The 27,591-nt window shown below is 38.5% G+C and overlaps 2 protein-coding genes across 2 annotated transcripts; one reads left to right on the forward strand and one right to left on the reverse strand.

The window, feature by feature from the left end:
• Window positions 1-884: 884 nt before the first annotated feature.
• On the reverse strand, window positions 885-13,638 carry LOC113061300 (uncharacterized). The gene is made up of 2 exons (XM_026230328.1): window positions 13,552-13,638; window positions 885-2,087 (listed from the first exon to the last, which is right to left on the reverse strand). Exon 2 carries the CDS (start codon window positions 2,011-2,013, stop codon window positions 946-948), a length of 1,068 nt encoding a protein of 355 aa, XP_026086113.1. The 5' UTR covers window positions 2,014-2,087; window positions 13,552-13,638; the 3' UTR covers window positions 885-945.
• A 1,860-nt stretch (window positions 13,639-15,498) lies between these two features.
• LOC113061864 (serine/threonine-protein kinase PKH2-like) lies at window positions 15,499-19,905 on the forward strand. The gene is made up of 12 exons (XM_026231339.1): window positions 15,499-16,438; window positions 16,613-16,675; window positions 16,793-17,041; window positions 17,326-17,388; window positions 17,504-17,749; window positions 17,946-18,110; window positions 18,222-18,316; window positions 18,407-18,457; window positions 18,618-18,993; window positions 19,097-19,273; window positions 19,393-19,481; window positions 19,611-19,905. Exons 1-12 carry the CDS (start codon window positions 16,171-16,173, stop codon window positions 19,620-19,622), a joined length of 1,854 nt encoding a protein of 617 aa, XP_026087124.1. The 5' UTR covers window positions 15,499-16,170; the 3' UTR covers window positions 19,623-19,905.
• Window positions 19,906-27,591: the final 7,686 nt, after the last annotated feature.

Consider the following 27,591-nt stretch of genomic DNA (forward strand, 5'->3'; position numbering starts at 1 on the left):
ATTTTGAGGTGCTCTGTGGTCTTGAAGATCAGAGTGGTCCAAAGGTCAAAGGAATTATTTGTTTCTTAGTTCCTTGACATTTAGCAGAGATTGTTTATCTTAGATGCACAATGCAGCACAGTTAGGGTACACACAGATAGTCTTTGCTCTCAGATTATTATACCAAAAATATTACAGTACTTTTTACAGCCCTTGTGAACGTGTATATCTTACTGTATTTATATGTTAAATATGTTTTTTGACATCTGGAGTTAATTTTCTATTCAAGATGACCCATTTATACTCTAACACTATTCACTGATTGTTAATGTCATTGTGTATTGTCAAGTATTGAGGTCTATGTGTTCATTTAGTTAATAACTATACTGAGTGGACATATCTTAAAAATGATAACAAGCTGTCTACTTTTATACTTGTCTGTAAGTGAACCACATGCTTTAATATACGACGAACACAGAGGTGAGAGATGTCTCCAAAAGACTCGGCTAATAATTCTCTGTGTTTACCTCCAGACAGCAGCGTGTGACCACCAGCCCACAAAGGACACAAAGGGGCGATTGAAGTCGGGGGCCCTGAGTACGGGCTCGGAGGTTAGGGTGGCCTTCACCGGCTGGAACGCGTTCTCTGTCTCTGGGTTTCATGCGACCTTTTCTGGTGGCTACTTCCTGGTCAGGTCTGTCAGGGGAGAGGCTAAGGAGGAGAAGTTAGGGATGAAACAGCGGTAATATCCCACCAACCCAAAAAAGGCCCGTACCTGCGTTTTGGGGGTGGGCCGCTGTGCAAAGAGGATCGCCGCCACCTTCTTCTCCTTCTTCGCGGCCCACTTGGTAGCCGAGGTACTTGGCTTCGGTGAGGGCCAGGTGACACTTATGGGGGTTGGCGGTGAGCCCAGCCTCATCGTCCAGGTAGGTGGCCGCGTAGGCCTGGTGGGGCCACAAGAGGATGTCAATTAACCACTGGAAGGTGGCGGGAGCCCCATGCAGGCCGAAGGGTAGGACCTGGTATTGCCAGTGGCCACTGGGGGTCGAGAACGCCATCTTCGGCTTGGCCAGCTCGGTTAAGGGGGACCTGCCAGTAGCCCTTGGTGAGGTAGAGGGTCGAAATGTAACGGGCCCTTCCCAGGTGGTCCAAGAGTTCATCGACCCGCGGCATTGGGTAGCCGTTAAACTCCGAGACCTCGTTTAGGCGGCGGAAGTCGTTGCAAAAGTGGAAGATGCCATTGGGCTTTGGAACCATGATGATGGAGATGGACCAGGGGCTGCGTGATGGTTCGATGGTCCCTAACCTCAACATCTCCTGTACCTCCTCCTCAATGGCATGTTGCCGAGCCTCCGGAACATGATAGGGCTGCTGCCAGATGATCACTCCGGGTGCTGTGTGGATATCTTGCTTGAGTACATGGGTCCGCCCTGGCTGGGGAGAGAACACATGAACTGACTGACCAGGTGTTGCAGCTCTAATTTTTGGGAGGCCGAGAGGTGGGGGTCCATGTCCACAGCCACGGGAGGTCACTGAGCGAGGGCTGCAAGCTGGGCCCCGGTTCTGACCCAGTGCTTTAGAATATTCATGTGGTACAGTTGGTCCTCTCTGCGGAGGACCAACTGTACCACGTAGGTGACAGGGCCAATCCTTTCCGTGGCGGTATAGGGACACCTCAATGATGGGCAGCGGAATCAGTGGGCTGGGGGGAGGGGTACGTGGAGACGTCCGTTGACAGGTGGGACAGGCCTGACAGAAGCGCTTCACCTCAGCCTCCAGGCCTGGCCAGTGGAAATGGTCGCATATGCGTTGGACAGCGTGTGCATCCGCGCCCACCCTTGGCCACACCTCCCAGGCGGTGATCGCCTCGAACATCTGAAGGAACGTCTCGACGTCATCATGCGCCGTCATCTTCGGGATGAGCTGGGTAGCCTGGGCTCGGGGGTCAGGTAGCGGAGTTCGCGGGGCGACCGTCATGCGGAGGGCGGCAAGCTCTCGTTCCGTTTCACCTTGTCGGGAGGCCATGTGCTCCATAATCTGTTGCTGGCAGATGCTCACCTAGGTAAGGTGCTTCAACAGATCCTCCATCGTTGGGGGAGGAGCGCCACCTGGGCAAACAGGAAGGGGATGTGAGAAAAACAACCTGGAAAAAAATGTCCGTAAACAAACCAAGTAATGGTGATAGTGATGTGGTGGTATCCTGGTTGGTGACTTCTTCACCAGTGTGACAGGGTGAAGAAGTACACGACAAGAGGATCAAGGTAAGTTCCCCAAAGGGTGGATTTTATTGTAATGGTGAAGAGGGAAATAGCCAACGTGAGGGGTTTCCGGCGCTCCACAGACATGTCCATGACTACACTGGACATGAGCGGCATGACAAAATACTATAGAACCCATTGTAATCAGTGATGCTGTCTACACTGGATGCAGCGTAGCACAACAAGACAAGTCATACGTGCCATCATTCGTTGCGATCCTATACACTGGATGTGGCTAAAGTCTATCTACAATGATTGGACACATCACGGGGAAAAGTGACCATTGCTAATTATTTGAATATTGAGTCAGTAGGGTGACCTTATTTTAGTTATCCAATAAGAGAACAGTGGGTGCGGGAGGGGCAAGGTAGGGGGCTGGTGTGTGGTTGGTTGGTTAGTGCCCAAAGTAGCCCAATGAACATATCCCAAATATCAAAACTCAAAAATATGTAATTTCCATACTTAAAATACATATTTTACAGAGGCTGTTATGCATGTTGATCAACACAGCTAAAAAGCTTCCTACCAGTAGCCCTCCTTCTCAAAACTTAACATCACAGTTTTATCATATGTAGAATGTAAAATTCATTTATGCAAAATTCCCAACCTTTAAAACCATCCCAAACCAGTACTGATCAACATTCCACCCTTCCTATGACCCATGGTTTGTCTCAGAGCCAGTTAGCAAGTGACTTTCAAAATAATAATAATAATAATAAACTGTGTTAATGTATACTCTCTAGCAGCGTTGATGACTCTTATGTGGTGTTTACTAAAGATGAAAGAGTTAACCCTGCTTTGAGTACATATTAAATCATTAAAGTTTTTATTTGGTATAAGAGTGCAGACTTCTCTGGCAGCCCATCTGTTTTCCCCCAAGCACATTTATATTGAGAAAGAGAGAGAGAGAGTGTGTGCTCATATTATTGCTCTTCTTTATCAGGCTGATGTGACCTGTAATTTGATGAGAGTTATGAGAGCAGGGTTATCCTCGTCTTTGTCCCTGGGTAACAGCCCTGATCTAATTTCACCACAGGAAGGAGGGATGATTTTGTTTTGTTCTGTTTATGACAGATGAGCTGGTGAGAGGGCAGGAAATAAAACGTCTAAATTAGAAATAGGCACAGCAAAAACAAACAGAGGGATGTGATATAGAACAGGTTTGGAATCAGGGCTCTATGGTACTGTAGGTAACGTATCATAAAAAAAAAAAAAGAAAAACCATCCCTGAGAAAATGTTTATTGCTTGCTTTTTGTAGCTCAAGAGATTCAGTTCTCAGTTGTGTTTTAATTTAAGTATCAGGATGCTCTCAGAGTTTTATGCTAAAATTCATCATAAGCCCTGTTCACACAGGATTATTATTTTATTACTATGAAAATATGAAATGATTTCTCTAAATTATATGAAACTATACTCTAAATAATAAACTAAAACTGTCAGTAGGTGGTGGTAAATGTCTTAATGATTAACTCATCAAATAATGTATTCATTGGCTTGATTCATTCAAATGGCTGATTCATCTAGGAGTTAGTGATGGGATTTATGGCTCTTTGAGGGGATCCGGATCTTCGCGATCCGTTCCTTTCAAAGAGCCGTTCAAAAGAATGGCTCTTTTGGCTCTTTTTAAATATTTAGTCAGTTTTAAGAAGCCAGCTTGGGAGCATCTCAGTTTATCCTGGAAATAATCACTGGGAGGTATTATGAGGTGAGATTTGTAGTCAAATAATTAAAGCTCAGATATCACACACCAATATCTGAGTTTGAATTATTCTGAAATATTGATTATTACCTCATTTCTCATGTGTCGACTATATTCCATAGGGTTGCACAAATCCCTCTGCTTAGACAGTGACATCATTATTTTGATTTACCTTTAGTACAAAGTGTGTGTGTGTGTGTGTGTGTAAAACTATGTTGACTTATGTTATTCATACAATACCTACTCACAAATAAACATAAAAAACAAAGCCGGCTGCAATGAATTTCTGTGCAAAACAGCTTTTACTACAAACACTTCCACACAAGAACATTGTTATCACACAAGAACATTTTGATAGAAAACTATTTTTTTTTTTTAAGTAGATAAAATTAGAATAAATAAAATGGAAATGTCTACATACTACATACTATTACTACTGTAAACTTTGCAAATAGGACATCAGCCCCTTCAAGTCAATGAACAATAACAAAGTGGGCTGCAATGAATGTCTGTGGAAAACAGCTTTTAGTGAAACATTTCTATACAAGTACAGTATCACAAAAGAACATTTTTAATGATTTTAAAATAAGTTTTAAATGAACACAAAATGCAATGTAAATGCATGCACAACTAATAACTAATATCATCACGCTATAAAGGGTTGGCCTGCGCTGGGTGCGCCCCTCCCCCTATAACTGTTCTGTCTCCTGGCGGAGCTCATTTGTATGAACACGCATAGGAAAAAAGAACGATAGAAAGAACGGCTCCTCTCCAGTCGCGACTCGGCTCCCATCGTTCATGTTTATGAGCCGTTCAAAAGAATCGGTTCGTTCGCGAACGTCACAACTCTAGGGTGAACTAACCCTTTAATGTTTGAGCATATTGTTTGCAAACTAATTATTAAATTAATTAATTTTTTAAGTTAAAACAAATTAATTAATAAAAAACAAATTAGTTGATATGCTGTGTTGTTTTTGTTGTTTAGCAGCAGTAATATGCAGTTATTAGCCGTGTCCACTGTATTTTTTTGTTGGTTTTCATGAAACCCCCTTTGAAATGACCAGGAACCCCCAATTGCCCCCCCCCCCCCCCAATCAGAATTGTCTGGAGCCGCCACTGGCTAAAGTTCTGGCGCAGCTTAATTAATCTACTGCGACATACATTAACATCAGAGTTAACTCAGCGGGACACTACACTCATTCACAATTCTTTTTTTTTCCATCTGTTTTAAAGCTGCGGTAGGTAACTTTTGACGCTCTAGAGGTTAATAAACAGAACTGCTTGCGTTTTGCTAAGAACATTGTAGCCGGAACTACTTCTCTCTGTTTATGTCTATGAAGAATCACAAAGGTACTGGGTTACTCCGCCGCGGTATCCCCGAAGCAATCTAAAATAGTCCGAATATAAACACTTATTATAGGTGCACCCTAGTGATTCAGGACAAGCTAAAAACACAGTTTGGAAAATGGATTCATTGTGTACTCGCTTATTATATACATTTTTCTACATTTTGAACACACAAAGTTACGGACCGCAGCTCTGATTGGTTGTTTCTTACCGGGAGCGGATGCATTCCTGCAAATGGCAATAGGACGCACTGGGAGGAGCCAAAGGAGCTTGATTTTTTCACAGATTATCTGTCTCATATTCTACTGTCAGGACATAATGACAGGTTTAACAAATATGTAAAAAATATATTTTTACAAAAGTTACCTACTGCAGCTTTAAATCTTTACTGGTTATTTAAAAATGTGTGTGCTTTTCTAACGTGCATTTTTTCTGAGCACAATCAAAGCGCAGCACAAAAACGAAAAAAAAACCTTCAAACTGTGCCTGATTACTAAGTTATGTTTTGTGATAATACTGTCAAAACACACAAGGTTTATGTATGGATATGTCTAAAATGAAAGTAAACAACTGAAATAAACAAATGCATGTCTGTATATCAGATGTGTGTAGGTCTTAGGGACTACATGCTGCCATGTGAATTAAAGGGATAGGTCACCCTAAAATTTTATTTCTGTCATTGTTTATACACTTCACATGTTGTCCAAAACCTATATTAACTTTTTCTTGTGCTGAACACAAAAGAAGATATTTTGAAGAAGCTGATAACCAAACAGGTGCTGGTCCACATTAACTTTGATAGTAGGGGGGAAAATACTCTGGAAGTTAATGTGAACCAGAAACTCTTTGGTTTTCCTCCTTGTTCAAAACAGAGTTTATGTTTAGCAGAAGGAGGAAACTCAGTTTTTTTTCTTCACTATTTAAATTTTTGGGTGAATTATTCCTTTAATATTAATAAAACACCAAACACAGAGAAAAATCACTCAGTACTCTTGACTGAAAAACTTTATTTCGATTGCTTTAACCCTTTAACTGTCACCCCATCCCATATACGGGACACCTACATTTACTTCACTACACTCAAAAAAAATGTACTTTCACTTTTAATTACTTAAAAAATGTAATTTAACGATATGAACTTAATTTAGTCTAGTTAATTCAACAAAAGTGTGTATTGTCAGCTTTACTCAAAAATTATTTGTTCAGCGAACATAACATTGTTGCATAAAATTAACAGATTAATAAAACCAATACAGACTTGAATCTCATTGGCTGAGGATTTTGCAGTGCATTATGGGTAATTGTTGTTCTGTCACCCTCTTGCAGAAGTGTAGCACCATAAGATAGGTATGTGAGTAATTAATCATCAAGTTTGAATCAATGAAGTTGTTCTATTATATTTTAGAATTAAACATACAAACAAATAAATAAATGGTTGAAAATGCAACATTGTGTTTCAAACATATTTGTGATCTGTTTGATGAACTGTAATTAAGAGCAGATCTATATGAGTGAAGTAAATGGTTCTTTATGAATGATTCATTGACTCATTAGGCTTGTTCAACTTAAAGCGGATCATCACCATCAGACCGATCGGTGAGTGACATCTTAGAACTGCAAGAGGTTTAGAGCAGACGGCTCCTTGTGCTTTTGAATCGCTCTCGCAGCACTTTGATGTCACACACCGATCGGTCTGTGTAGCCAGGGGCGTAGCAAGCTTTTCAAAAGTGTGGGGGATGGATGTGGTTTGTTTATAAACAATAAAAATGATGAACACATTGACAGAGGGGTACAAAATGCAGGGCTTAAAGTTCTCTGGCACTGTGCAGGATTTCCGGCTTGCAGCATTTGGCTGGGAAAAAAAGAATCCTACATTAAAAAAAAGAAAAAAGAAAAAAAAATCTGAAAAGGGGAGAAAAAAACGCAAAATCAGAAAAGGGGAGGAAAAAATGCCCACACAAAGCTTTTTCTCTGGTGGTATAAATAATGTAACAATTTACTGTTTTTAAACATTAAAATAATATACACTTTTATTTCATAGTTCTTCAACAGGTATGCAAACAATATCCCAATAATAGCAATTAGCATTAGTCTAAAAAACGAAATATAATACCGAAAACACTCGACATGTCAACAAAACGATTAACAGAACATCTTCCCAAACACATATCAAGCTTATTTAAAAACCTCTAAAGCATAAACACTCATTCAAAGTACCTGGAAAAGGGAGATGTAAATAACCATAAGTTCCCGCCTCCTCAGCACGAGCTGACCGATAACACCCCAAGAGAGGCGGGACTTAAGGCAGAACAGCCAATCATCAGCCGATCACACTCAAAGCCGGTGTCATGTTTGAGAGGGAGGGGGGAGGAGGCAGCCGCGGCGAACGCAGACACAGAGCGGTCAGAGAAACGGAGGAACGACTGTAGTAAGGCGTTTGTGCAAAACTGCGGAAAAACTGCAGAAAATGTGCGGGTGTCGAACCCTCTCACCGGGAAAAGTGTGGGTGTTAAAACCCCCACATCCCCCACGGGTGCGACGCCCCTGTGTGTAGCACCACTTCAAAGCAGGGTCATGTGTAGGGGGAGGCTGGGGATAAGCCCTGCCTCCCCTGAGAAATAATCTGTCCCTCTGATGATAAATAAAAATTTTAAAGAAAATTTTTTTGTGCATATTTTTCCATAGCTTGCAGATGGGTCTGACCCAACAAAAATCCAGTTTGGCGCTTTTTGACAGTGTGCACACGCTTCGGGGGTAAAAGTGCATCATGTGAGAACAGAACCCCAATGAAATGTTTACCTGGGAGAGCTTTAAAGCAGTGGCGTCCACAAGGGTGGCACGCCATCTTAAAAATGAGCTTTGCTACCCCAAAGCAGTGTATAGGATCGAAGTGCATTGAGAGCTGAACAGCCTGATTTTGACTGAAACAGGTTTTTTTGAAAGTCAGAGAGCTCTTTTACTGCTCAATCAATAGCACAATTAATGCCATAACTATAACCGTTCTAAACATGTTCTGCTTACAAGGAGTGTACTGCACGCACACACGTAAAGACACATAACGGATCATTCACACATGCTGCCCTGATTTGTCAATAAAATGCTTGGAAACAGAAAAGTTATAGCTAAAATGTCTTTGTGTTTTTAAGTAATCAAAATCCACAGCTTCAGTATAAGTAGAGAGACACTGCACAGATGGGCAGGACTAATTTACTCGTAATCGTGCTCTCACAAATGCATTCAAATAAATGTAATTTTAGGTGGTCTCGAGCCCCTGCGACTTTGAGGTCCAACACTAAAGTGCCCTCGCTGTCCGGTCTGCCCCTGTTCTCGATTTCAGCCGAGGGTAGGATGTTAATATTTTTGGTTGTGGACGATAAAAATGTCTCCACAATCTGCTTTCGAAGAAATATTGTTGCATTGTGTGCTGCACACATTCTATCAGCTACAGTCACCAGCGGTGCCAGGGGGGGTCTTGGGGCGTCAAAAAACACCTTGACCGCTGTTTGAGAACCGAGGAGCTGATGATACTGCGCATGCGTGATTCAGTGTGAAGCAGACACAGAAACACATCATGTCTGAACCGAACTGGTTCTTTAGGTGATTGATTCTGAACTGATTCTGTGCTATTGTTATGAGCATGGGTAAACCGAAGGCTTGAATCATTACGACATTACATCGAGTGCAAAATAACTGGTGAACTGTTTTTTTTTCAACTGGAAAGAACCGGTTCGCCGAAAAGAACCAACCTTCCCATCACTACTGGTGATCTGAAAACCGATGCAACCGGTTCATGACTCGAGAATGAGTCAATCTTTCATTGGTTATCTGTCTCGGCTCTGTGTTCATCTTCAGTTCTCTCAGTTCAGTCAGTGTACTGTTTGAGTAAATGAATTACTCCAGGATATTGCTTTATTTTAAATCAGAGGAAGTGTCAGCCATGTTAAAAAAGTTAACAGCTTAAGTAATCTTGATTCTCAAATATGTGCAAGTGAACACGTTTTGCACCTTTATAGATTGTTATGTGTTCAATAAATGGTGATTGGCAAAGCACTGTAATCTATTAACTACACATAAAAACATTTAATTAAAATTTGAATAAGTATATTGTAAGTTACTTAATTTAACACTTTAATTTTACAGAGAGTAAAGAACATTTACATTATTTACAACATTTTTATTCAGTCTAGCCAGAGTTCAGGCAAAAACTCCCATTAAAATCACTGAAGCACTTTACATTATGAAATTAATATCTTATTTACATTCGTACGCACATCTGAATTTTTTGTTGTTTCTGATGAGAGAATTTGTTAAATAATTCAGTCAGCGAGCAAGTGAACAGAACACAGCATTTCAATGATGACTCTTCCGCACGTCTCTGATTGGCCATTGCATTCATAAGTGCAACAGAATTGTTTCTGATTGGTTATCAGGAAGCGTTGTACGAACGTGTCTGTCTCTGGCTTAGCACTAGCCAGTGAACCAGGTTTTAATTTTAGCTGCTAAGCTGTGCACTGAAAGATCTAATCACTCTGGTGTGATTGTATCAAATATATAAAAAATATTACTCTGCTATTTTCGTCGTTTGGAAGCTGCATTTAAAATCCACTTGGCTTAGAAACCTGAGGGGGCACGTGCCCCCTCACCTTGAATGGCCATGACGCCTCTGCCATACATACATTTTCAATGGAGGGACAGAAAGCTCTCGGACTGAATCTAAAACATCTTAAACTGTGTTCCGAAGATGAACAGAGGTTTTACGCATTTGAAATGACATGAGGGTGCGTCATTAATGACATTTTTGGGTGAACTAACCCTTTTAAGTTTGAGCATATTGTTTGCAAACTGCAATTGATTAATTAATAAAAAACAAAGTAGTTGATATGCTGTGTTGTTTTTGTTGTTTAGTAGCAGTAATATGCAGTTATTAGCCGTGTCCTATGGGATTATAATCCCACCAAATGTATTGCAGTCACAGAGCGAAAAATAACAAGGAAAGATCAAATATTTAAAAACACGTGTAAAATAATAACGCACCAAACCGAAAAACAAATGCAGTTTTTTTATAACAAAAAGCGCATTCATGGATCGAAAAATAATAAGCGTATATCAAAATTTTAAATGCAATTAAAATTCTATTGCACAAAACTGAATCATGAATTCAAAATTTTCCAAATCTCAAACAAAATCAGGTTTCCTGCTCATATGTTATTTTTTTATGTGCTTGTGGTTTTTTCCCCTTTGCTTTTGTTTCCAAGTTCTGCGCTTGCGTTTCTAAAAGTTGCAGTTTGAGTTTCACGTAAATCAGGGGAGGCTTCAGCGTTGAAAACCCGCAATTTCTAGATTGACAGCTGCGCCTCTAGCCAATCAGTCCAAAGAGGAGTTGACGTCACTCCAATGCGACTCGTGGCAGGTGTGTGTGTGTGTGTGTGTGTGTGTGTGTGTGTGTGAAGTAGAGGGTGATGGTGACACGGGAGTGGATTTTCAAATCCACAGCATAAAGACACAGGACGAGTACAATTGAGTTCAAAATTAAAATATAAACCTGCAGTTTATACCAGGGATCCTCAAATCTGGACCTCGAGATCCACTTTCCTGCAGAGTTTAGCTCTATCCCTAATCAAACACACCTGAGCATGCTAATCAATGCCAATTAATGTCTTTGGGATCATTAGAGAATCCCAGACAGGTGAGGTTGATCAGGGTTGGAGCTAAACACAGCAGTGCATTGGACCTCCAGGGCAAGATTTGAGGAATAGGGGTTTATACTTTATTTTTTTAAAAGGTTGGCTATATTTGTGTAGAAAGTTGGGGATCAAATTGTTATTACGATTCCAGGGGCCTGTTCTTCGTACGTCGCTAACTCAGTTAGCTGGATTTGAATGTTGACAATTTGGCGTGATCTTGGATCGTTTGGTTCTTCAAAGCTCATCCCGGAGCTGCTGTCATAACAACAGGTCCGTAAGCTTAAACCTGCTCGGGAGCAGGCTTATTTCATGTAAACAGGATTAGATCGCTTCTTTTCAACCAGAACTGATACTCAAAATATGTCTGCTACCACCGCTACTTTATTACAAGAGTATCGTACTGATCCAGGGACAATAATTTAAAATAATAATCATTTAAAAAATTATTTAAAATTAATATAAAAATGCTGTGTAGTCTATAACAGCCTACTATAGACACAGCCAGTTTTACTCACTGAAATATTTATTCGTCATAAAATTATTACTTCATAATTGTATTAGAGTCTTACACACATGCTATACAGATAATAGAGTCGTGCATTATTTTGATGATGACTGCTATTATAAGAGTGGCTTGATTGAGTGCAGGAGATGCAGATAACATGATATTGACCCTTAAGAAACTTTCATTAATGTTGTCACGTAACAAATCTGCCCAAATATAAAATGAAATTAATAGATAATTTCTACATTGAAATAAAAATGTAAAGACTGCACAACGATTATAAATTGCGAATCTAAATAATTGTGAATCATGAAAAAAGTTCTAATAAAATAAAAACATGTATCTATTATCTGTTTCATGTATCTATTATAACATTTATGTAGTTTTGTTTGCTTGGCTGTTTCCATATAAAAGTCCAGAAATTTGTCAAGTTTTTCGTCGGGTGTCATTTTAAATTATATGACGTCATTACATTGCCGTCTTGCCAATCCCTGCACTGCTGATCATGGTTTCAAGTATCGATACACGTCCCCTTTTAAACCAACACATGAATGCGCAATTATCTCAGATAACTCAATCCAGCGATACTAATCATACACAACAGGTGTGTTCGAAGAACCCAATTAGCCGGATCATGATTAGCATGATGATATCATCTTGGATGTGTCATTTGATCTCGGATGTAATAAGCGACATACGAAGAACGGGCCCCAGGTCCCACCAACATTTTTTCCCGTCCCAAACCCACCCCAATCACGTGATAGTGATTTTGTTTACAATCAATGTCGGCCTCTAGTGTTGAGATGGATAACCAGTGTCAGCAGGGATGTCAGCAGGAAAATCCCGGACGATCTCAGGTAATTGGTCTTAAATATTTTGTTAGTGAGTGACAGAAACATTCCCTTTGTGTGATATTAAATGCGCATCTTGTCAGTAAAGCTGGTTGTGTAATCAGTGGTAAATCTCAATCACCTGCGTGCTTTCAAAAGGAGCAGCATTAGTGTTCGACTTGAATCAGCTGCACAGGATGATCACAGGCGGCAAGGAAGTCGACCGAAAGTTGAAGTCGGCTGCGTGCTGCCATCTTGTAGCAGAACTTCACTTGCGTTAGCATTCCCATTGACTCCCATTCATTTTGGCGTCACTTTGACAGCGAATAACGTTACATCTGAGGCGTTTAAAGACTCCGTTTGTCCAATATTTATTTCTAAAGAAACACGACAATGTATAAAGGGCTCCATTACCTTCTATGTTACATTATGGCCCCGTAGAAACCGTTTTTGTAAAAAATAGGCTAACGATTGCGTCATAACCACTCGACTCTCTGTCGCATTACCGTACAGACAGGAGGAGAAGCTCGCAGGCAATTAACTTAATATGGCGTACTGGCGTTACATTTTAAAATACTATACAAAATAATTAATCAGAATACTTACTCCTGCTCACTCACGCCAAAGGACTCCCCGCTCAAGCTCGTCGTCTCTGCAAGACTAACGATGGCAGTTTGCACGCACAGCTATTAGAACATTTACATCTGTCAGACAGATTGCTGACGTCGTCAAGCTTCGTTTGAGTCTGCGCGTCAGAAACGGAAGTGCTAAAAAACGCTAAAAATGGGCTTCAGTTGTCTCAGTTGAGTTCCAATGGGGTCGCTGTGTCCATTTCTTTTACTGTCTATGGATGATCACTGTATGACATCAAAGTACTGCACGAGCGATCCGTATGCTCTCTTATTGCTCTCTCTCGCGGTACTTTGATGTCCTACAGTGATCATTCTGAGCAGATGCTTCAAGTCGAACACTAATGCTGCTCCTTGTGAAAGCGAGCAGGTGATGGAGATTTACCACTGATTACACAACCGGCTTTACTGAAAAAGATAAATTAAATATCACGTGTGATTCATTGTGCAGCCCAACTGCCTAAAATATAAAGTATTGGTAAATAAACCAAACTAACAAGACACGTGTTAACAGGCTACATATCGGCCTACTCGGACTACATAGTTCTTGCAGAAAATAACATAATACACAAAGGGAATGTTTCTGTCACCTACTAACAAAATATTTATGGCTTATTACCTGAGATCATTCGGGATTTGTCTGCTGACGCTGGTTATCCTTCTTCACACACCTGCCACAGCAGCCACGAGTCACATTGGAGTGACGTCAACTCCCCTTTGGACTGATTGGCTAGAGGCGCAGCTGTCAATCTAGAACTTGCGGCCAATGGTGACGCTGAAGCCTGCCCTGATTTACATGAAACTCAAACTGCAACTTTTAGAAACGCAAGCGCAGAACGTGGAAACAACATAGACAGTAAAAGAAATGGACACAGCAACCCCATTGGAACTCAACTGAGACAATTGAAGCCCATTTTTAGCATTTTTTAGCACTTCCGTTTCTGACGCGCAGACTCAAACGAAGCTTGACGACATCAGCAACCTGTCTGACAGATGTAAATGTTCCAGTAGCTGTGCCTGCAAACTGCCATCGTTAATCTTACAGAGACGGCGAGCTTGAGCGGGGAGTCCTTTGGCTTGAGTGAGCAGAAGTAAGTATTCTGATTAATTATTTTGTATAGTATTTTAAAATGTAACGCCAGTACGCGTACGCCATATTAAGTTAATTGCCTGCGAGCTTCTCTTACTGTCTGTACGGTAATGCGACAGAGAGTCGAGTGGTGATGACGCAATCGTTAGCCTATTTATTACAAAAACTTTTTCTACGGGGCCATAATGTAACATAGAAGGTAATGGAGCCCTTTATACAGTGTCGTGTATCTTTAGAAAAAATAATGGACAAACGGAGTCTTTAAACGCCTCAGATGTAAAGTTATTCGCTGTCAAAGTGACGCCAAAATGAATGGGAGTCAATGGGAATGCTAACGCAAGTGAAGTTCTGCTACAAGATGGCAGCACGCAGCCGACTTCAACTTCCGGTCGACTTCCTTGCCGCCTGGGAAAGAAGAGAAAAGGGGAAAAGACCACAATCACACAAAAAAATAACATATGAGCAGGAAACCTGATTTTGTTTGCGATTTGGAAAATGTTGAATTCATGTTTCAGAGTTGTGTAATCCATGACTGCCCTGTTTGTTATTTAAAAAAATTGCTTTTGTTTTTCGGTTTTGTGCATTATTATTTTACACATGTTTTTAATATATTTTATTTATGCGCATTATTTTTCGATCTGTGACTGCAATACATTTGGAGGGAAAATAATCCCATAGTGTCCACTGTTTTTTTTTTTTTTTGTTGGTTTTCATGAGACCCCCTTTGAAATGACCAGGACCCCCCATTGCGCGCACCCCCCCCCCCCCCCCCCCCCCCATCAAAATTGCCTGAAGCCGCCACTGCATACAGATGCATCTCATTAAATTAAAATGTCATGGAAAAGTTTATTTCAGCAATTCAACTCAAAATGTGAAATTTGTGTATTAATTCAATTTAATGCACACAGACTGAAGTAGATAAGTCTTTGGTTGTTTTAATTGTGATGATTTTGGCTCATATTTAACAAAACCCCACCAATGGCCTTCTGGAAGGTATGTTAATTTACTGTACTCAATAATTGGTAGGGGCTCCTTTTGCTTTAGCCTCAATTTGGATCATGAAATATGACTTATTCTGAAACGATATTCTTATCAGATTTTTATGAGCTGTGACATATAAATCTGCATTTTTTATATATACATTTAATCCAAGGGCATATTTTACCTTTATGGAGGGCATTTCCCCCCAACCTCATTAATATGTCATCTTTCATTTAAAATTCTTACATTTAATCAATAAATTCAATTATAGTAATATGATTATTGTAATATCTACATTATCAAATTAAATAAGTTACACTGAAGAAAATACAAGTGCTTTGAATAATGTTATGAAATTTTTTCAAATATATATATATATTTTTTTTTTTTTTTTTTGAATGTACAAACAAGAAGTTATGTTGGAAATTATACTTTTTAACTAAATTAAACCGCCAGTAGGTGTCAGCAGTGAGCGTTTAATTAGTGAGTCACTGAGTTGTTCATTCAAGCGATTCGTTCAAACGGCTGATTCATCAGATGTTTATGTATGAGCTACTGAATCATTGACTCAACCGATTCATTCAGAACATGGAATTATTCTGGAATGAATCGGCTGTTTTCCGTGAGGTGCGCTGTGGTTCAGCCTAAAATGTAAGTGACCTAATATTATTGTAATTGCTTATTGAACTGTTTATTTTCATTTAGATTTTTTTTTTTTTACCTCAGCATGCTTAACGTTACTTGTCTGGCCTTAATAAAGCGTTACTGTCACCCTCGGAGTATCTGTGCGGGTATCAAAACCTGGACGGCCCCAGCCCAATTTAAACCCAGGTTACCACTGTTTACGATAATACAATAGGCCTTATGTTTTCTTCTGTTTCTTTATGGCTTTAAGGTAACATTAATAAAATTGATAAAACTGCTTCTATTTACAACAAATTGTCGTTAGCACTGAACATTGGATATGAATGTTATCGTTTGAAAGAACTAGATGACGTATTTTTCTTTTTTCTTTTTTGTATTCCATTCCGCGTGGGAATTTATGACGTCACAATTCGCCCATGAAGGTATATAAAGGCGCAAAAATCACTTGCTCATTTTGTGCTTTGAAGTCTTGGAAGTAACATATTTGGTAGAGACTGTTAGCGACTGACAAACGGTGTTATCATGGGACTGCTTTCAAAACTAAAAGAAGCGACTGGTTCGGAGTGTGTACGAGAACCCTGTGTACACCCCAGAGACTCCCCCATCATGACGGAGAACCATCAACCGGCGCCGGTTGGTTCTCTTGAGAGCGATGGAGGGAGATCGATGAAGAGCTTCTGGAAGTGGGCCGTTCTTCACTTTCCTTCCAGCCGAAGGGGAACATATGACCTGGCCAAAGCCGAGGAGAAATACGGGACAGAGGCGGAAATTCAGTGGAGAGATAACGATGGTACACTCACATCAAAAACTCATCAATCACTAAATATTCAGTCACAGGAATTTCTGTTATTCCCCCTTATCATTATTATAAAATAAAATAATTATAAACAGAATAACAGAATAATTTAAGTATGCAATATTTCACTCTTTTTTATTTATTTTTTATTTTTTTATGATATTGTAGATCCAGCTCCTGAAGACCTCCTTGCTGCTGAGGAACAGCAGAAACACAGCGTCCTGGACAAGAGTAAAATTAATACATATATGAAAATTAGCAAATGTTACTATAAATACTGTTGTACAGAATCAAATTTACATGTAAAATTGAATTTCATATTTACCTCAGTTGTTTGTCTGTTAATAGACCAGAGTGAACTCTGCGTACATCCCAAAGACGGCCCCATCACATCAGAGAGCCGTCATCCTCATGTGTCTGAGATTGATGGAGGAAGAGAGAAGGAAGGGAGCGAGGAGAAGAAGAAGAAGAAGAAGAAGAGCTTCTGGAAGTGGCCTGCTCTTCACTTTCCTTGCATTGGAGCTGGAACATATGATCTGGCCGAAGTGGAAGAGAAACACTGGATAGAGGCGGGAACGCACTGGAGAGATAGCGATGGTACACTCACATCAAATATTGATAAAGCACAAAATATTCAATTACAGGAATTTCTGTTATTCCTCCTTTTCATTATTATAAAATAATTATAACAATGATCAGTCTCCCAAAAACACTGCTGTAATTACCACACCAAACATTTTAAAGTAACATTATTCTTTTCTTTTTTTTAAGAGTTAAAATTTTAGGATATACATTTAATTGAGAACTAGTCCTAAATCAAGAACCACATTAATTTGAGTATTTTATCCTTTTAATTAATTTAATTTTTTTTTCATATTTAGATCCAGCTCCTGAAGACCTCCTTGCTGCTGAGGAACAGCAGAAACACAGCGTCCTGGACAAGAGTAAGATTCATAAATATATGAGAATTAGGAAATGTTATGTTATATACTTGTACAGAATCAAATTTACATGTAAAATTGTATTTCATATTTGCCTCAATTGTTTGTCTGTTAATAGACCAGAGTGAACTCTGTGTACATCCCAAAGACGGCCCCATCACATCAGAGAGCCGTCATCCTCATGTGTCTGAGATTGATGGAGGAAGAGAGAAGGAAGGGAGTGAGGAGAAGAAGAAGAAGAAGAAGAGCTTCTGGAAGTGGCCTGCTCTTCACTTTCCTTGCATTGGAGCTGGAACATATGATCTGGCCGAAGTGGAAGAGACACACTGTACAGAGGCGGGAACGCACTGGAGAGATAGAGATGGTACACTCACAAAAACATGTCATGATGATGCAAATATTGATAAATGACCGATTCTTTAATTACAGGAACTTCTCTTATTCTTCCTTTTCATTAAGGAAAAGGAACACACTGCTAACATTATCACACCAAACATTTTCGAGTGACAGTAAATTTTTTTAGGATGTTAATTCAAAACTTGTGCTAAATCTGTTAATAGACCAGAGTGTACACGAACAGTGCGTACAACCCAAAGACTCCCCCACCAGGTCTGAAGAGACGCCTGTTACTCCTGTTGAGAACGATGGAGGGAGAACGGAGGCAGGGACAGAGGAAGTCCTCCTCACTACTGAGCAACAGCTCGTGCAGGACATCCTGGACAAGGGTAAGAAGAAGAAATCTGTTAGAATTAGAAAATGATGCTAGAAACCATTATATAGACAGTATAATATAAAATTGCATTTCATACTCATCACAATTGTTTGTGTGATAACAGGCCACATTCACAAGCAATATGAAATCGGCCGCATGCTTGGTGAAGGAGGATGTGGCAGTGTTTATGAAGGGACTCGCTGCGAGGATGGACTTAAGGTACACAATTTGATCTGTTTAGGATTTATGACTAGAGTGATCTCAACTATCTCCTCGTGCTAATTATTAGTTCTTTGTTTTGTTGATTAGGTGGCTGTGAAATGTTCAGAGAAGACGCCAGACATGTCATATATCAGTGTGGTGAGTAGACTGCACTCTCATTGTCTCTTATTCACCGTTTTCAGTTGATCACACCCTATATTAATTTTAACCACAGTCTACAATTGAGATTTACTAGGCATTATTTGTGTATAATTTGGGAAACCACCTCCATCTAAGCATCATGTTTTCTTTCTGTCAGCCTGGTCATCCCAATCGTCTGCCAATGGAGATTGGCCTGATGCTCATGGCCAACAATGGCCCCAGCGTTTCCCAGATCATTAAGCTGCTCGACTGGGAGGATGACACAGATCACTACGTGATAGTCATGGAGCGACCAGTGCCTTGCGTGGATTTGTTTACTTTCGTGGATGATGAAGAAAAGCTTGACGAGGGGATTGCAAGAAACATTATGCGGCAGATCATTGATGCCGCTCAAACTTGCTGTGATCGTGGCGTCTTCCACCGTGATATAAAACTGGAGAACATCTTGGTGAACCAGGACACCATGGAGGTCAAATTAATTGACTTCGGGTGCGGGACAGTCATGAAGAAATCTACCTTCGAATCCTTTAGTGGTATGTGTTATGAAGTGCTTTATTAATTATCTCACAGATACACATCTTATATGCACTCAACATGCTGTGATAATTGATTAAACATCAGACATCTTTCCTGCAGGCACGAAAGAGTACTGTCCACCTGAGTTCAACTTGAAGGGCAGGTACCAAGCAAAGCCAACCACAGTGTGGACACTAGGGTTCATCTTGTTTGAAATGGTGTGCGGGGAATGCCCTACATCCTACGACCATCACAAGATCAGTGTGAACCTCTGGACCAGACCTGGCTTGTCAAAAGGTGAGATCTTCACCAAACAATGAACTCCAGGTCATACAAAAAGGACCAATAGCTTCAAAGAGAGCAGGTGTAAAGTATACGTTTATAATCAAACATCTCTCTTTTTTCTCTCTTCACAGAATGCCGCCAGATGATTTGTGATTGTCTGCAGCCTGATCCAGAGAAGAGACTCAGTCTGGACGAGATGCATCTCCATGACTGGTTTAAGGTACTAAGACTAAGACTAGTTAAGCTTTTTGTTGGTTTAGTTAGATCAGCAGTCATTATGAACTTAAGATAATTTTCCTGCAAAAGTGAAGTATTTAGACAAATAATGCCGATTTATCTTTTGTTTCAGGTCACAGAGTAAAACATAACCTCAGAAAACAACTCCTGTCATGGCCACCCTGTTGTTTTCTGTCTTCAGTCAGCTTTGCGTCTGGTGGACTGACACGAGTGACCTTTCCATCAGTCCACTCTGGCCTTAGCGTATTGCAGGCCCTTGTCTTGAATTAAAGCAGTCTGACTGTATTGCTTGCTTGGGGATCTGTAAAAAATTATTAATTGTTTATTTGGATTTGTTTATTTATTTTAAGGAAGTTGGTAAAAACATTTCTAAGGAATTTTGTAAGAAAATGTGTAAATAATTTATTTTGTAAGAAAATTTGTCAGGAAAATTTAATAAAATTATATATTTATATCGTTTGTGAATGCTTAAATTTAATGATTTAAATGTAAGTGAAGTGAAGTGACATTCAGCCAAGTATGGTGACCCATACTCAGAATTTGTGCTCTGCATTTAACCCATCCGAAATGCACACACACAGAGCAGTGAACACACACACACACACACTGTGAGCACACACCCGGAGCAGTGGGCAGCCATTTATGCTGCGGCGCCCGGGGAGCAGTTGGGGGTTCGATGCCTTGGGGGTTCGATGCCTTGCTCAAGGGCACCTAAGTCGTGGTATTGAAGGTGGAGAGAGAGCTGTTCATGCACTACCCCCACCCACAATTCCGTCCGGCCCGAGACTAGAACTCACAACCCTTCGATTGGGAGTCCAACCCTCTAACCATTAGGCCACAACTTCCCATAGACGACTTCCCATAATGATGCTTAATGTGACGAGTGGGGTGGGGCCAAGAGCCGTGGGAACGAGATTAGTTGATATGCTGTGTTGTTTTTGTTGTTTAGTAGCAGTAATATGCAATTATTAGCCGTGTCCACTGTATTTTTTTGTTGGTTTTCATTAAACCCCCTTTGAAATGACCAGGAAACCCCATTGCCCCCCCCCCCCCCCCCCCCCCCCAATCAGAATTGTCTGGAGCCGCCACTGGCTGAAGTTCTGGCGCAGCTTAATTAATCTACTGCGACATACATTAACATCAGAGTTAACTCAGCGGGACACTACACTTATTCACAATTCTTTTTTTTCCATCTGCTTTAAAGCTGCGGTAGTTAACTTTTGACGCTCCAGCGGTTAATAAACAGAACTGCTTGCGTCTTGCGGAAGAACATCGTAGCCGGAACTACTTCTCTCTGTTTATGTCTATGAAGAATCACAAAGGTACTGGGTTACTCCGCCGTGGTACCCCCGAAGCAATCTAAAATAGTCCAAATATAAACACTTATTATAGGTGCACCCTAGTGATTCAGGACAAGCTAAAAACACGGTTTGGAAAATGGATTCATGGTGTACTCGATTATTATATACATTTTTCTACATTTTGAACACAAACAAAGTTACGGACCGCAGCTCTGATTGGTTATTAGTTTCTGCAAATGGCAATAGGTCCACTGGGAGGAGCCAGAGGAGCTAGATTTTTTCACAGATTATCTGTCTCATATTCTACTGTCAGGACATAATGACAGGTTTAACAAATATGTAAAAAATATATTTTTACAAAAGTTACCTACTGCAGCTTTAAATCTTTACTGGTTATTTAAAAATGTGTGTGCTTTTCTGACGTGCATTTTTTCTGAGCACAATCAAAGCGCAGCATAAAAACGAAAAAAACCCTTCAAACTGTGCCTGATTACTAAGTTATGTTTTGTGATAATAATGTCAGAACACACAAGGTTTATGTATGGATATGTCTAAAATGAAAGTAAACAGCTGAAATAAACAAATGCATGTCTGTATATCAGATGTGTGTAGGTCTTAGGGACTACATGCTGCCATGTGAATTAAAGGGATAGGTCACCCTAAAATTTTATTTCTGTCATTGTTTATACACTCACATGTTGTCCAAAACCTATATTAACTTTTTTCTTGTGCTGAACACAAAAGAAGATATTTTGAAGAAGCTGATAACCAAACAGGTGCTGGTCCACATTAACTTTGATAGTAGGGGGGAAAATACTCTGGAAGTTACTGTGAACCAGAAACTCTTTGGTTTTCCTCCTTGTTTAAAACAGAGTTTATGTTTAGCAGAAGGAGGAAACTCATTCAGTTTTTTTTTCTTCACTATTTAAATTTTTGGGTGAATTATTCCTTTAATATTAATAAAACACCAAACACAGAGAAAAATCACTCAGTACTCTTGACTGAAAAACTTTATTTCGATTGCTTTAACCCTTTAACTGTCACCCCATCCCATATACGGGACGCCTACATTTACTTCACCACACTCAAAAAAAATGTACTTTCACTTTTAATTACTTAAAAAATGTAATTTAACGATGTGAACTTAATTTAGTCTAGTTAATTCAACAAAAGTGTGTATTGTCAGCTTTACTTAAAAATTATTTGTTCAGCGAACATAACATTGTTGCATAAAATTAACAGATTAATAAAACCAATACAGACTTGAATTTCATTGGCTGAGGATTTTGCAGTGCATTATTGGTAATTGTTGTTCTGTCACCCTCTTGCAGAAGTGTAGCACCATAAGATAGGTATGTGAGTAATTAATTATCAAGTTTGAATCAATTAAGTTGTTCTATTATATTTTAGAATTAAACATACAAACAAATAAATAAATGGTTGAAAATGCAACATTGTGTTTCAAACATGTTTGTGATCTGTTTGTTGAACTGTAATTAAGAGCAGATCTATAATATGTGGTTGTATTTAGCAGCTGCACTCTGATTGATTCAGTGTTATGGATTTATTAAATCCTAATTAAAGGGTGTGGTGTTTCTGAAGTGGCATTATTCAGTTTTCTTGTCATCATTAATTAAAATTTTCACGTACAATAAACTCAATTGTTGTTTGTTGACTCTACTAAGGTTTGTTAAGTTAAGTACTTAAACTTCTTTTGTAAAATGAACTAAATTATTGTTTGTTGAGATTACTTAAATTGCGTGGAACCTGTTGACATAATATTTTTAATTAAATCATTTTTTTTGAGTGTATATTATAATTAAATCTAATCTAATCTTGACAAGATTTTTTTTTGTTGTTTTTTTTTTTTTGATGTTTTTCTTTTTTTTTTTGTTAAAAATTATGTTGGAAAAGTAATAGATTAATTTGTGAAAAGAGTGCACCTTCAAAAATCTAAGTTTTGACCTTTGTTAAAAAAAATTTAAAAAAGACTTCTTCATTGCCTTTTTCTCTATTACATTTTAGAAATCATCAGAAATTATATACAGTATAGACTGAAAACTTAAAATCTCAAAATTGATCCTTTAAAACCCATTTTAAAATCAGACATTGCATTACCATGTAAACTGTACATCAATATCATGTTATAAAATGATTTAGTTCATGAATTATGCAAATTTAAGTTCGGATCTTGCACTATAAAGTCTATGTTAAAAAATGTGAGTGACAGTTGAGGGGTTAATAGGAATCAGTGTATATAGTGTTTTATTTTAGTGTTGTATCTTTGTTCTAATTTTTTAATAACAAAGATAAAATAATGACAAAGATTTGTATCTTTACCCATGCACTTTGGCCTAAATATATGCCACAATTTTTCATATTTTGTTTAAGGCTTTATAATAGGGAAATTAGTTTGGCTGTGATGCTCAAATAGCTTGTAAAACAGAAAAACCAATATGACAAATAATCAGGATAAAATCACAATATATATATATAAAGATTTATTAGATTTTTATTATATCACCCACCCCTAAAGGAGAACAAACCCATACAGACTCCAAATCCTGTAAAATAATAATAATATTTGCCTATGGCAAGCACCACTGATAATAAAAAAGTTATGTTGCCTCTGCTAATCATATCATAATTTCAATTCTTATAGTTTCACAAAAATAGCTTTTATTTCAACTCTCCAAGTCTCCTGACCCCCTGTAGCCTGATATGTTTCCTTTTATTTAGGCCTACATGTTTACAATTACATTTATTCATTTACCAGAAACTTTTATTCAAAGCCACTTACAACCAGAAAATAACATTCAAATACTGTTCTCATACTGTTCAAATTCGCATATCAATTTTTTTTTTACCTGTGGCCGCATTCACAAAGAATCTTATACAAGGCTACAAGTAGATCCTAACTGGCGAATTTAAGAGAGACTCCTAAAAATAATGTCCGTGTCACTCATAACTTTAGACTCCTAATGTGTTTTACTAAGAGTAACTCATTTTAGCCCTAAAAGTAGCAGCTACGTCTGGAACAGCTTAGAAGAAGAAACAAATTGACCTTTTGTCTATACAAATGTGACTTCAGATTCATTTAAAAAAGCCTACTCGTGTAGCACGTCTTCTCACAAGCAAACACCTGTCACTCATCATAAAGCAATCACTGTGATCTGTTATATATATGAATCTGTCAATAATAATAATAATATCACCACCATATCATTAATGTTGACCTGGTTTAACTAACCAGGTCAACGGAAGATTATGTGATAGCCCTAGAGTCTAATAGGGGCCCTGTCCCTATCTCTGGGTTCCTGGCTTAGAAAAGTATATGCAGTAAAACTAATTGTGTATAGCTTAATTTTGCGCCGATTTTTTTAATTGTTTAAAAAAACATGCCATGACATCCTGGTAACCCTCTGAAAAATAATAAATGAATTTAAAAAAATTATAATAATTCTAAACACTGTTTTTTTTTTTCAACATAACACATGTCCTTCTTGCACAGATAACACATAACTATGAAAGTTCCATAGTAATCCGATTTTCTGCATCTCAGCAGCTCTCTGAAGACTCTTCAAAAGAAGAAAACCGTGCTTTGCACACAAACACAGCCTGAAGTGCAACACAGCATTAACCAGCAATGGATACTGGATAAAGAATATGATTCAAAATAAGAGGACAGAGGGAGAGGCAACTTGAATACTGATGTACCTGGGGCCAAGTGTGTGTGTGTGTGTGTGTGTGTGTGTGTGAGTGTAGAGAGAGGAATCCCCTGTGTCAAAAGACCAAGGGTGATCTGTGCTGCAGGCTGTGTCACACGACTGTCACTTCCTCTCAGTCATATTCTGATGATCATATACTGTATAGCAGTAGAGCAGCAGAGCTATTTTGACACATTTATAAATACTCTGCTGCAAAAAAATAAAAATAAAAAAATGCTCGGCTGCGGTGGTATTTATAATGATGCCTGTGTTATGCACAATTCAGAAAAGATAGCTGCATACTATATCTTTTAATTAAGCCACATTCCTGAAACTACAAAAAAATATTTTTTTTTAAACTTCCACATCCCAGGTCAATGTTTAACCTGGATAAAGGTTTTAAAAATAGCTGTTTGTAAAGTGAAATTCACGAGAGAGGATGTTTTATCCATGAGTGACCTCTGCACACACAATCTGGGACACATAGATCACATGATCATGAGTCCCTGGTCACTGAATCAGTACAGACTGATCAAATGTGTGTGTGTGTGTGTGTGTGTGTGTGTATGTGCTCTTGTTTTTGTGACATATCAGGACACAACTCTGTATAATGACATGGGCATGACACAGGTACAAGGAGAGGGTGACTTATGAGGACATAACCCATTTCCCCATTTTTCAAAACACTTATAAATCATATAGATCATATAGAATGATGTTTTTTTTTTTTTTTTTTTTTGAGAAAGTAAAAATACACAAAGTTCCCTGTGAGGGTTAGGGTTAGGGGTAGGGTTGGTGTAGGGCCATAGCATAAACAGTTTCTACAGTATAAAAACCATCACGCCTATAGGATGTCCCCAATTTTCACAAAATCAAACATACTGGATAAAGAATATGATTCAAAATAAGAGGACAGAGGGAGAGTCAACTTGAATACTGATGTACCTGGGGCCAAGTGTGTGTGTGTGTGTGTGTGTGTGTGTGTGTGTGTGTGTGTGTGTGTGTGTGAAAATCTAAAAACACAGAAAGGGTAGAGGAAAGAACATACATATTGCACATTAAAAAATAAATAAGTAAGAAAAAGAAAAAAACAGTGGAAACACGTGTGTGTGATTTGGTACCCACAATGAAAACATCTAATAAATTAAACATAATGATGTTTTTGAAAATCTAAAAATAAAGAAAGTGTGAGACGTAGGGGTAGACAATACATGGAGACCAGTGTGTGTGTGTGTGACGAGCTCTACCCTTCACTGTCGGTGCATATGGACATTTACACAAGCCACAGACCACAGAGGGTTGCTGTTAAAACTTGCTTCGTCACTATTATATGTTGCATTAAAGTATAACAAAGCATACATTTTTACTTCTTTAACATTTAAAATGACACAATAATTGCTGTATTTTCCAAGCACGTATTCTACAATCTTAGAGAAATTATTCTAACATTTTAATTATTAATTCAATTAATTTAATTGAATTATTAGGATAAAGGATGCAGTATTATGCAGAGTATTATTTTGAATGTCGTGAATATTATGTTGAGTGTCATAAGATATTAGGAATGTTGTATACTGAGTCTGTGTTATGAATATCATGTAGTATTGTAAATGTCATGTAATGTTATGACATGATTTACTGAATGGGTAATTTAATGTTACAATGTCATGTGATATTATGTTTGCTAAATTAATCTTTGAGTCACGTGGTGTTATCAGTGCTATGATGTAATATATTATGATGAATTTAATGTTAAAATATTATACCACGAATTTCAATGTGATGAATGTTATATAATGTATGAATGCCAAATAACGTTATTTTCGCTACATGATAGTTTCAGTCCGATGACACTGACTGTTATGCTATGTTGTAAATTTCACAAATGTTTGTGAATGTTACTTAATATTATTGTTTTAGCAGATTTGAATGTCATGTGTGAAAGGCATGTATTATTATGAATGTCATTTATAATTAACATTATTTTATTTAATATTATGAGCATTAAAACAGTAAAAGTTCTGAATTTGGTTGCATTTTACGAATGTCATGCACTGTTATGAATGTAATGTTATATTTAATATAATTTGAGTCATTGGATGTTATGAGTGTTATGCAGTAGGCTATTATCAAATGTCAAATAGTAGCCTGTCATGCTTTGAATGTTATGCAATATTACAAATTGTAGGCTATAATATTTTGAATGGTATGCATTTTGTCATTTCATGTCAAGAATGTCATGTCATGTCATGACTGTCAGTGTTATAAATTGCATATCATGTTATAAATACCAAGCAATGTTATTATGAATGCTATGTCGTGTAATTATGAATGCTATAAAAGTGAATTTGTAATATTACATTCGCTTTTTAATTTGTGCATGGCATTTATTGTTACACTTTTTAATGTTATAGTTGTACCATGTTATGAAAGTCGTACCATGACTGTCAATGATGTAAATGTCATGTAACATTATGAACGTCTTGTTAGTGTTATCAGAACACACCAAACTGAAGCGTGCAGGGGTGCTGGGATTCCCTGATAGGGATCAGCTGTAGCGTTTAGTGTGAATATGGCGTTAATTCTTTCAGGACTGTGTGAAATCATACCCGACAACCCAATGTCTTTATTATTCACCTAAGCTCTGCGTGATCTACATTAAACTTGACACACATAACACCCCCGCACTGCTCTTCCCTCACCCTCGATCACCGATCAATGACCGCGTGCAGCAGACGCGTCACCGTCACGCTCGTGCGCGCGCTACGAAAACATGGAAGCGCTTTAAAGGCCCTAGATGTAGACGGACCAGAATGCGCTGACCTAACCAAGTTTGTAATAATGAACATCTCATAAAATCAGAGCGTTTGTGTTTCGTCTGCAGTTATTTTAATAAAATGAGTCTAAACTTTAAATTTTACACGGAAATGATTCATAGACACTAAATGAGAGCGTCATACAAGCGAATAGTCTTCCTCAGTGGTATCATGGAAAATATAATAACGCCCATAAACGTAACATTTCTTTTTCTGTCTACTGCCTTTCCATACTCTGTAGCCTAATTTAGGAAAGATTATAATACGAT

Source organism: Carassius auratus, chromosome 43, assembly GCF_003368295.1.
Source record: "Carassius auratus strain Wakin chromosome 43, ASM336829v1, whole genome shotgun sequence".
Taxonomy (NCBI): Eukaryota; Metazoa; Chordata; class Actinopteri; order Cypriniformes; family Cyprinidae; genus Carassius; species Carassius auratus.